We start from the raw sequence: 12,439 nt of genomic DNA, 5'->3' as shown, positions 1-12,439 counted from the left end.
TTTCCACTATTTGTGAGAGAGTGTGTGTGTGTGTGTGTGTGTGCGTGTGTGCATGCGCACTCATGCTTCTGTGCATGATGGTGTGTGACGGCTCATCAGATTTCTCCCCCCTTCATACCTGGCCAGTGTGGCACGGCAGCCAGAGTAGATGTCTTGGAAGCACTCAGGGTATCGGAGAGATCAACAGCAGAATCAAATTAAATGTCATTTAGATAGCAGTGAATGAAGGGATTGTTTGACAGCACAAGGAAATGGATTTGCTCCTCACCTTTTATTTTGGCTTAGGATTCTTTTTCTTCCCCTGAACACAAATTTACCCTGTTTAAGAGGAAGGGACTCAACCTGATCTGGAAGTTGGTCAGATTTCTGCAGCGTTGCTCAAGTCAGGCTTGACTGCGCACATAGGAAACACACTGAGAGGGCGAGAAATGTGAGACTCAGGTTGAGGAGCACAGATCACAGGTTTGATAACTCAAGGCAGTGACAAAAAGCATAAAGAGCCTTTTACATGCTTGTTGTCCTGTTGTCAACTGAACTGAGAGTTGGCTATTCACTATAATAAATAGACTTGGTTGAAAAACACACACAATCTGTGTTTATGCGAGTTACTTCTGATTTATGCTGGAGAGATCACCAGGCAGTGACGTCTGGATGTTATTCAAGTCATATTGTGAACAAACCCTGTCCTTTCGGAATAGTTTTTCCTTCTTAGTCTTTATTTCTAGCCATATTTGTCAGCCTTCATCTAAAATTTTGTGATATTTGAAGATTAAGAGTGTTAATTCAGAGGTCAGCACGACTCCTAATCCCTCCTCCAAGCCTCCATTTTATTATGCGTAGGCCTGTTGGCCACCCAGGCAGAGCCCAAGAGGGCTGCAGGGGGGTGAGACAGGATCAGGTGTGCTCTGTCCCTCTACCTCTTGGCCTCATTTCTCGATGGATCTGAATAGCTTTACAGGTAAAATGGTATTCCCTGGCTGTGTGAGGTTAAGCTGTTTAGTGTAGGTGTGCAGATTAGATCGCTCATTATTTGCATCTCTCTTTCTCTCTCAATCCCGTTTTTAATCAGCATCAGATCTATCGTGTTGGTCCTCCAGTTGAAATTTGTCACAATAGTTAATTGTCTGTTTTCAAAGCAGAATAGTTGTAAGAGTCATAATGCACTGGATGGGTGGCGATAGATAGCAGGTATTGTCATTTTGGCAACATGTGAAGCACAATCTCTCAGTGTAATGAGAACCTCATAATGGTGTAGGTGGAAGAATGTGCCTGCTTAGATAGACTGGCACACATCAGTCCCCACAAAGTTTTTGTGCAACATGAGACAGGCTGGTGTGGCACTTTACCAAATTGTTCCTTAAAATCTTTCACTGGAGCTGTCATTGAGGGGTATTGAGATAGTGAGATTCCCAGCGAAGGCGGACTATCAGGTGTCATGCTCATCAAGCTCAATTAGGTGGGAGGAAACCAAAGACAGATCACTGTGATGGTTCATTGTACAAGCTGGTGTAAGGGCATAACTCAAACATGCCTTTGACAGCCTCCTCATTTGTTCAGAGATGACCAAAGACAAGCATGATTAGCTGTGTTACATAGCAATTGCATACTCATTACATGAGCAGTTGAGTGAGTCAATTGCGGAGCCAGAGGGCCCAATCTGTCTTGACAGAAGTGAAGTGATTTAATTAGAATATGGCTGGGGAGAGAAAATACAGCCATGCCTTGAATTTAATTTTTTAAAACTTGCATTAACATTATTTCACTGGTGTGTAATACTACTTTCAGAGTATCTGTCCTTTTTTGTAGTACAATCTAACTTTTTTCTTTAAAACCTTTATATTGCACTTTATATTGTCAAAACTTATTACACCATATGTTAAACATGGACACATTTCTTTTGAAAGGGTCAAAAGGTCTCTGATATATACCAACAAGTTGCTTAACTTTGCAAAACTGCCAAAACAAAATTGATAACAGAATTGAAGAAACGCAAGTAAATTCTAAATTAATCTGAGTTGATTTTCATGGCAAAGCGGTCATGTGGAAACTGCTTGTGTCCAAGGAAAACAAACAAAGACATTCTGATGAGTTATTCTTGACTCTTTTTGTCATTTCTGCACATGTTTTTGGAGACTTTTTTTTTATTACTTATTGAACCAATTTATTTACATTTGGGGGAGTTTTAGCTTTAATTCACAAGAGGGAGGGGAACAACATGTAGCGTAGGTCCCCAACTGGAATAAAATCTACATTGTTGTGACCACATAGTTTGAATCTTGACCATCAGACTACCAGGGCACCCTGATGAAACGCAACTGTTGGTAGTGTACCTGTTCTGTTAAACAATCCCATGCGTGGTCTCAGGAACAACAGGATGAGTCAGAAATGTTGCCTTTCCAGTCTGCTGATCTAAAACGTCTCTAAAACCTTTACGAGAAGCTCAGAGTTCAAAGTGGGTTACTGCCTTCTTCATTCCTCCTTGAAGAAACGATTAAATATCAGGACTTACATGGCAGCATTCCAAGGAGGACTGAAGCTACTTTAAAAGAAATGGTGACACTACTGCTTCCTAAGTATAGTTTGTAAAATTCACACAACAAACATTTGACAGGAAAAGAGCGCCAAATCTCGGTTGTCACAGGTATAACCTGAATGCTACCATTGACCACAATGGACTTTATTTGGCTGTTCTGAAACTGCTCTTTGACAGTAATCAAGTCACGTATGCCTCGCCATTTTATCTTTGATAGGTCATATGATATCCCACCTATTGTGCATTACTTTACTCAACAGAGACATGATCTTAAATACCAGGGTAGTGATTGATGACTTTCTGAGGAATGTGCATGGCAGCCACTACATCTTAAATTTCATAAGCTATGTGAAGCATATAATTATACAACAGTATCAGGGGAAAAAAAGTAGTAGAGTTGTTGTTTTGGTATTTGTATTCAAGCTCATCTTTGTCCCATGTTCACTAGGGAAACAGAGTCCTGGTGCAGGCATGATGGCACACAGCATAGTTTGGTGGGGATCTCATGTTACCTCACCTCTTGCTCCACACACACTGCTCTGTCAGTGCACTTAACCATTACGGCTTAACCTTTCCACCGTCCCTATGCTTTAATAAAATTACTGTCAATATAGCTGCCATATAGGACATTAACAATTTGCAAGATGACTCTCCTCTGTTATTGTTTTCACATGGACGGAAGTAAGGTTTGACGTGGGGTTTGGACACAATCCGATCGCTCAAAATATAGTACTTCTCACATTAACACCACATTCCATGTCTGACAGCGTTGCTCTGCAATGTCAATAATGACACGGCGAAACGACTGATCTGCCCACTAGCAAATGCAGAGCAAAGAATACAGGAAGTTATTGACAGACTTGGGTCTGCCTCAGCCTAATCTATTTTCCTTTACTGTGCCAGCGTGGTTTGACCGAAAACGCACAGCAGATGTGAACGTTTCGGTAGATATCAAAATGTTTACCAGTTGAAATAAACATGGCCTACTTTAGGCACTGGAGAGTCAGATTCCATTCTTCCAGTGAGCAGATAGGACACGCCATTCCGCCAATGGCTAAAATATACAGTTGTCAGAAAATATTAACTGATGAAACAGGGGCGAGGGGGAGTAGCAGTCACAGCAGAACGATTGGTCAGCTATCTGAAGCATTAATCTTCTCTGGAGCTTGTTTTAGACCAGACATAATACAGAGGCATGCTGACTGGCCCAGCACTGGCCGCTGCCTGGCGGCTGTGAGGAGCTGCTGAGAGGAATAGTTTTATCTCTACAGCGGAAATGCTGCACCATCTCAGCCAAGATGGGACTGAGATTGCGCTCAGCTCCTCTGAAGGTGGCTGTAGCGAGGGGAGTCTCCACATAAGTAGCTGATATGAGTGTTTTATTCCTCAAATCGGCTTCCTTGCTCGCGCTGTCAGTGAGATATGCTTTTGACTTGTGAAGACAAACTGCACCCTTAAAGAACCACAAATACAGAAGAGTGTGTTTGGTTTCCTGATGACTGCAGATAATCTTGTCAGTGCCCAGGGCTAGACATTTACATCCCGGTAAAAGTGTTTCTTTAACGAATAGCAAGGGGAGTAGCACCCTGCCTTGAGGGGTGTTTTTTATTAATTTATCTGTTTTTGTTTTGTTTTTTTAACGTTGTGATTAAAAGTAGTTTGTCATCTTCCTGTGTTAGATCCCTCTGTGCTGCTGTAAATACCTACTACCTGGCATGTTCCTGCTGCCCAATCAACTGCTCCTACGTGCTGTTTAGCAACAAGATTGCTCTCCTCATGGACCTGCTGCTGCATCAGTTAACAGTAAGTTTATGCATCCCAGCACATGACCGCTGACCTAATTTGACATCACAAACAAGATGTTTTATAAATGATGCAAATAGATCCAATATGTGTATAATTAGTTTGTGCCAACAGCATTATTTTGTTTTACACACAAGTGCAGTAAATGCAAAGGAGATGTTTGGATACAGGGTATCAAAGGCGCGATCACACTTATAGAGTATTTTCTAACGTAGCCACACACAAATTTAGCCCTTTTATTAAACCGTCTTTGTTTGCTTTACATTCATCTGTTGATATACACTGCTTTGACCACTAAGAAAACCCTGCCTTTTTGCTGGTGTCAGTTCCTGCCACAGTGTTAATGAAAGACAGAGCAAGACACAAGCTAGAGAGTAACAAACCGTTGCCCAACCTCTCCACAGTTGCCTCCTGACTGAGGGAATGTGAGAGCGCAGTCAGTCAGGCAGGCAGGCAGGCTGCATTGCGGCGACATGTCAGCCCATATCCTTCAGCACTCTGTAAGAAGGACTGTAAACATCAGCCCACTCCAAACATCTAACGGTGGCGGCTTGCTGGGGCCGCCTACACTCACAACACAGACAGGCCAAGGCACAGGCACAGGGTTGTGGTACATGCATGAACTCTACTGGGGCTTCCTTCTCCAGTGCCGAGTTCCAATCCAAAGCAGTCATATTTCCTTAAGGCACACAGGGACAGTTTAGCTTGTATGCTTCAGTTTATATAAAACTTATCCCAGCAGCTGCTCTGCTGACTGACATATCCAGCAGAACTGCATGGAGACAAACTAACCGTTCTCTGTGTGTTCAATGCAGATTAAAAATTTGGCTCAAATTATTCATTTTCCTTCACATCCTGCTTGAATAAACTTAAATTACAACTCACACACAAAGGTTGTAAAATTCTGCACAGCTTTGTATTTGTTGTTGTGTTTTATTTTTTGACTGAGTGCATATTCATGTGCATAACTTTGTCCTGGTATGCGTGTGTGTGAGCAATAGAGTAAAGCAGTGGGGGTTGGACTGCCATATGAGCATGTACCCTTTTAATTAGATTTGTGGAGAATGTCGGTGGATTTACCTATGCTGTCAGCATTCACCCCAACCATTTGACGAAATGAGAAGGCTTTACCATTGCAATGTTCTCCACTAAACCATAACACTATTTTTTAAACATGGAACTCCGCTCATTTGTTTCCTGAAGTTTGTCTGGAAATGCAAATGAGAAAAGTGCTCATCTGACTTCATTCATAGGATCTTTTCTTTTTTTACACCAGCTTTTTTTCTCATTTGTGTGGCTGAGAAAATGCCTGACACAGCTACTATGTGTAGCTTTTATTGTGGCTATTACAAATCACAGCAGTGTAACATACTAATTTGTGGCCTAAAGCTGGTGAATAATAAACTCACTAAACTGTGTAATGTACCAACAAAGTGGGGAAAAGCCTTTCGCTAAATAAAAACAGGGCCTGCCTGTTTATCTGTCGACACTCTGTTGAATAGCATTTTGTGCCTTTTGCGGTCTGATTTCTAACGTCAGCATCACCTGGGTTTGTCGAGGAATATAGGTTTATTAATTGCTCTGTATATAAATAGGCTACACTTCGCTTACACTTCTTTTTTCATCCATTCTTGCAGCTATATGTCCCAGATGAGGATAAATCCATTTTTGGGCGCACTGTAAACAAACAAGTCTTTGAGGGGTTGACAACAGGCCTGCTGCAAACCATTGCTACCATCCTGGGCTCCCTGTGGCCTCAAACCTCTGAGTCTGGACAAGGCGAAAAGACATGGATTTCCTCCCCAGATGCCAAGGTCAAGAGCTCTGCCACAGAGTCCTTCAACACTCGCACACAAGACCTAATCAGGTATTTTCTCTGCTTCTCATCCTCCTGCGTGGCATCTCTTTTTCTCATCTCACGAACTTTTTAACTTCTTTAGTACATCCCTCCTCCACTCCTCTTGGGTTGAGAGTTGGTCAACCTCTGATTTCCTCAACAGCATGCCATATGTAAAGAATAGGCTGACAAAATGTCAGATCTCTTGGATGTGGTCCAACTGGTGTCTTGTTAGAATAGGAGTAGTGTGAGAATGAGGGTGTATTCTGGCATCCTTCCAGCTTGTACTTTTTCCACACATTCAGTGCCACGTTTCAAGTAAAATCAGTTTCTAGGGAGGCCACCAAGTAGCATAAACAAAGAGCACTTCCAAAGCTTTGAAAGGTCTCCTTGAACCTGGCGTTGGAGCTAGCCATGTGGGTCTAGGCTGTAGGAGTCTGGGCTGTGCTCGAGAAATGTGGGATGTGAGGAAAGGCAGGCCCGGCCTGATGAAGCCTTGTGGAAGAGTGCCGTGTTTCCACCATCCCTCCCACAAGCCATGATTCATCTGCACGGAGCAGCTGCACAGGCCCACCACTCTCATCCACTGACCCAGTCGTAACCCTGGAGACAGGGGAGGGCCTGAGAAAAATGGTGTCGTCAGACTGGTAATCCCAAGTACGAGCACAAGATTTACCTCAACTGCCTCGTATAATGTATATGCTGGTGAGGAAGGACAAAAGATCAAAACATTTTTAGCTTTTGCAACACTCCCCCATTATGCAAACCTATATATCACATCGAGAGGAGATCACCATTTCCTTTCCTCTCATTACCAGTTTCTCAGTTTGGCTTTCAGTGCTTTTAGTCCCCTACCATTATCATAAATGTTTCCCAGTCATCTTCATATGATAAGACGCATCAAGTGGCAAGTTCGACCACCAAGCAGACTGTCAAACAGAGAGCGGCCATTGAACAAAGCAGTCAGTGTGAGGAAAGATCCTTTCAACTCAAGTAAAGCTGTCGAAGAGGATCAAGTCAAAACAATAGGACCTAGTTCAAGTGTCAGATGACCTGCAGTGGAGGTTGAAAACGGTCGTAATCACGTGTTTTGAGAGGACCTCAGTGAGTGACAGTTCTAACAAAAAAAGGTATGTGAAAGAAGTGAAGAGTCAAGACGGTGATAAGATGAGGAACCGTGGCTCCACAGTGACCACATCAACTACTAGACAGCCGTGATTGGCAGCTGTAGTGCTTTATAGATTTTTGTAAGCTCATGGTGCCTGAGCTGAGCCCGAAGGTCCAGGCATACCGGAGCTGTGAGAAGACAGCCCCAGGTCAGCAGACTGTAAAGGGCCCAGAGCTGGGCTGGCACAAAGGCCCTCTAATGACACTATTAGTAGTGATTTGTGGCTGAAAGAGTACAGGGAACATGATCATGAGACCTGTCATTGGCAAAGACAAATTGGAGATATCACAGTAATAGCAGGTGGTGGGGGGCTTAGGTGAGGTATCTGCTTTCAGCTGCAGTGCTGTGGAAGTATGCACAGTAAAGGCCTTTGTTTGCCTGTATCAGATGAGCTTTTTACAAAGGAAGTCTCCCATAGTACATTTGTTTTAGCATTTAGGAACAATGCCATTAAGCACTGTTTTTCTGTTCTTGTGTGTTTCTTCCAGCTACATAGTAAACATGGGTTTGATTGACAAGCTGTACGGCTGCTTCTTGTCGGTCCAAAGTCCAGTGGACGAGCACCCCAAGATTTCTGCTTTCCTTCAGCAAGCCTCAGCTCTGCAGCACAGCATGTGCAAGCTGTGTTTTGTCGTAACTGGACGGTGAGCATGTCTCTTAATCTATTACACACCTTAAATATCACTATGATCTCTTAAACATTTCTCTGACACACACACACACAGACACACACAGACACATCTTTCTCTTTGCATCCAATGACAGAGACTGAGTCACTGTCAGTTCTTTAATGTCACAAGTATCCATAAAGACGGGGCTCATGGTTACTCAAACAAAGACTGAGGTTCCTCTGCAATCAGCCAGCAGGTCGTTTCCTCCAGCCAGCTAGCTGGCTAACCTGTCGTTACTTAAGATAGAGATAGGCATCTACTTGACCCAGCGGTCTGTCACTCACCATAAACCTTAGCCTACAGCGTGGGGGGAGCCCACCCACGTGTGCTACAGTGACCTCCACTCAGGGAGGTTCAGTGGCGCCGCTGACAGAGGCTAAGCACACAGTCACACCAAGGGACATCAGCACCACAATTCGTCACTTAAAAGGAAAATAACCACACTGACCGTGGTAGCAGGACCGGCTGTGTTTTGATGTTGTGCATTACAATAAAATTTGAACTGGAATAAACTTAATCTAGGTATCAGTGGAGCCAGTGAAGTTTTGTTCCACAGCCCCACCTCTTGGCAGTGTATTACTCCAAGACCTTGTCATTGCGTTTTTAAACGTCCCCCAGTGTGCTGCTCTACCTTGCCAACTGCAAGGTGCTGCAGTAGCAACGATCATCTGCACCACACCAGCACAGCAGAGGGTTGCTACAGAAATACTATGTTTGTCACTGAAACTCCGTGTGAAAACATAGTGTCATACTTTGTGCATTTAATGAGACCAGTGTTATGATCAATACAGCAGCCAGCGAGCTCCGTTCTGCCAAGATTCTCTGCGTGTCATCTACAAGAATGCTCAGTGGGCTTGTAGAATATTTTGACCATGCCAGTTGCTGTGTCAGGGGATTATAATGGCATTAGGAGGCTGTGTTCTTGCCTAGCAGCATATTTCACGCAGAGCCTGTTGGCTAACATCAAGTATCAGCATGCACTGTAAGTTCCATCCAGAGGTCACACGCCCTCCATTCTACATGGCTGCAAATCATAGCTGGTGCTGCTGCGGTACTCTTAAATTGTCTTGCAGTATGAGCTGAGGGTTTTCACCAGGGTCCTCTGCATTGCGACTGAAAAGAATTGATAACATTATTGTATTCATTTTATCTTCTCTAGCATTTCAGGTTTTTATGTCAAATAATGCGTTGTGTGGTCCAATTTACTTAAAATATGTAAAACTTTTTAACTTATGGCATGTTTAATTGAAATGTTGTAATTGTTAATTTTCTATGATTGCATTCTCCACCTACATTTCGGTCTTTGGAAGCTATTAGCATGCTAAATTGGCTTTAAATAAAACCGAAGACAGGAAAATGTTCAAAACACATGCACTAATGTGAAACAGGGTGGTTAGATGTTCGACTCACTAAATGGAGCCTCTTCTCCATACTGTCAGGTTTGTATTCAAAGAAACCTATCCCTGGCTTTGTTGTTAAATGTCATGTTCAATAAAGGGATTGATGTTTCCAATACCTTTAACCAACAGGGTGGTATCTTGTTGGAGCCAAACAAACATATTGAATCTTCTCAGACGGGCCTTGTTTAAATGTGCCACTGAGCACTCAGCACCTTGTCAGCCAGCTCAGTAAAATCCGCGAGTTTGAAGTCACTGCCATGAGCTTCGCGTCATGGCATTGCTATGTTTACTGTAGCTGGAGTGGGAGCGGAAGAGCCGATCTTGAATCTTGAGCTGGCTGGCAGTGAGTTATACTAGTTAAGTCAAAAACTGAAACAGAGTGGAAGCTCTTTGCAAGCAAAGAATGAAAAACGGTTATTCCATGAATAAACAGAAGTACATGAAGAGCAGAGGATGAACTTAAGAGCAGCTGTGATCCAACATGTCAATATGCAACACATTTTAGACTTGGTGTTGTTCCACTTCAGTTAAGTCAGCTAGTACAGCAGCACAAACAGAGTAGTATCTTTTATCTAAAAGGAGAACCCTTGTCTGGTGAGTAAATGCTATTTGCCTCCTCAATCTTGGGATGATGAAGTGAGAGAACAATCTGTTTTTGTAGAAAGGCACAAAAAAAGATCCTAATGCTACACAGTGAATCCTAGTCTTGTATTTGTTAATGAATGGTTACAGTTATCTTTGGCTATACTGACCACACACTTAACCTCTCTTCCTATGCAGTGCTCCCAGTATATTCGACAATAAACGCCAGGACCCGACTGGATTGACGGCTCTGCTGCAGTCCACAGACCTGGTGGGAGTGGTGCACACCCTGTATTGTATCCTGCTGCACAGTTTTGTGCCGGAGTCTTCTTCCCAGAGTCAGGAACCCTACAGCCATGGGGTCATCCAGGTGGCTTTACAAGGCATCCGCTTCCTCAATAGTTTTGCCCTGCTTGACCTATCTGCCTTCCAGGTATTCATAAAAAATCCAAAATATATTTTGTTTTCACTTTTAACAAGTAAAAATATCCTCTAGCAGATATTGCTGGCAGGTTAGACTTGGGTTTTCCAGCTGATGTTTGTTTTAGCATGTTGTCTGTGTTATAGATACATTATTATACAAGATGTTTTATAGAAATGATATTCACACAGGAATGCTTGTCCATTGTTACAGATTGAAGGCTGTTAAAAAAAAATCCTAGAAATATTTAAATGATCCTTCCTGGATTTAATAAATCTGTGTACATGGTCAGATTGATGCGAGTTCCTTTGTTAAAAGTCCATTAGAAGAGGAGTTACTCTCCTCAGGACAAAGCTGACCCGTGGACATAAACACTGGTGCCCTTTGACCCCAGGTCAGTTGTTGGGGTTGACTAGAGCCCGTTCGGTCAGTAGTTGGGATGGAGTGCGAGTGATTAGCACTGTATGCAGAGCCGTACATTACCCACCCTGAGAAGGAGAGGGCGACAGCTAAGGCATCACATAGACAGAAAGGCACAAGAGCGAGCGAGAATGTTGTTAATTATTTTAATGTCTTGTGGTAATTACTTTGAAGCGGCTTCCTCTCACTGACCCGTCACATTCAGGCAACTCAAAACAGCTGTAAATGAAAGCATTTAACGGCTGGAGTTTTATGAACATTTTAAATAATGTTTCTTTTTTGGCCATGAGTTGTAATCACCTTGTGTTTCACATTACCTCATGGCACAGGCTAATATTTGTCGCAGTGGATGGATGATCAGAATTCAGGCCTTTAACTCACTCTGCTACAGCATCAGCTCTCAATAATATGTTTAGAGAAGGATTTCAAAAGGGTTCAGTGCACTATAAATAACTGGGTTTTGCAGTGGTTGCATTTTGGCAGAATATGCTGCATCAAATCTGTGATCTTGAAAAAAGGAGCACAACTTCACATTCAAACCAGAAATGCCCTTTTCCATCCTGGCATAGTGGTTTTCCTGTTTGACTTTTCAAAGTAGGAGTCTCATTTTTTTTCTTATCTAAATTTGTTTATTGTTCAACTAAAAAATAATAATAACGATGATAATAATGATCTAAATTTACTTGTATTTAAATAACTTTGCTCTTTTTGACGGCTGCTTACATGGTTCAATGAGTATATTGTGTTGCCTGCTTGCATAAGTGATGAGGCCTGAAAACGGCTTTTCTCTCAGGTGTTGCGTGTGTGGATGTTACAATGCTAACACACCCAAACTTCCAGTGGAAAAGTGATGATCTTATGGTGCTCAGTCACACTGACATGTTTAATAAATACTGTCTTGTAGCATCTCATTTCTGAGCGGGATTGGGGTGTTTTATGGTTGGACGCCGCTTGAGTTGCTTATATTCTTACACCGTGTACGCTCCCACCAGCAAAACATGTAATCTTTTATCACTTTGTATTGTTATTGTATTGAGCTCTTTGTAATCACAATCATAGACAATTTATGCTTAATTTACCATGAAACACACTAACATGTCTGTGACCTGTCAGTCTGTTCTAGGAGCTGAAGGCCTGTCTCTAGCTTTCCGACACATTGTCAGCTCCCTGCTCTGGTACTGTACCCAGCATTCCTCTGAAGAGCTGCTGCACGAAGTCATCATCTGTGTGGGATACTTCACCGTCAACCACCCTGACAACCAGGTTAACCATCTTGAATCTGCACTAACTGCACAGAAATTCTCATTATTATTATTTTTATTATTATTATAATTATTAATTAATTAATTAATTTATTTATTATTTTTTTGGAGTTGAACAAAACCAAAATACCATAAACACTGACATTTTTGTTGTAGTTAAAGCCGTTACTTACAATTGTTTTTGTTATTTATCAATCTACCAATTTTGTCAGTTAGTTGTTTAATACATCAGTATATAAAATATCACAACCAACTCTCATCATAATTACCAAAAGAGGTGTTATTTATTTGTCTGCATTTGTCAGGCCAACAATTAAAAAACATACTCAGAAATTATGTAAG

The 12,439-nt window shown here is 42.2% G+C and overlaps 1 protein-coding gene across 1 annotated transcript in view; it reads left to right on the top strand.

Annotated features, from left to right (window-relative positions):
• Positions 1–12,439, top strand: part of scaper (S-phase cyclin A-associated protein in the ER) — a 58,835-nt gene that overhangs the window by 38,739 nt on the left and 7,657 nt on the right. The window contains exons 24-28 of the mRNA XM_070831121.1: positions 4,213–4,336; positions 5,974–6,203; positions 7,830–7,985; positions 10,193–10,427; positions 11,949–12,098. Of these exons, the coding sequence (XP_070687222.1) occupies positions 4,213–4,336; positions 5,974–6,203; positions 7,830–7,985; positions 10,193–10,427; positions 11,949–12,098 (895 nt within the window). The remainder of the gene's footprint in view (positions 1–4,212; positions 4,337–5,973; positions 6,204–7,829; positions 7,986–10,192; positions 10,428–11,948; positions 12,099–12,439) is intronic.

This window comes from Pempheris klunzingeri, chromosome 5 (assembly GCF_042242105.1).
Source record: "Pempheris klunzingeri isolate RE-2024b chromosome 5, fPemKlu1.hap1, whole genome shotgun sequence".
NCBI lineage: Eukaryota > Metazoa > Chordata > Actinopteri > Acropomatiformes > Pempheridae > Pempheris > Pempheris klunzingeri.
This window is presented reverse-complemented; position numbering and strand designations above follow the sequence as displayed.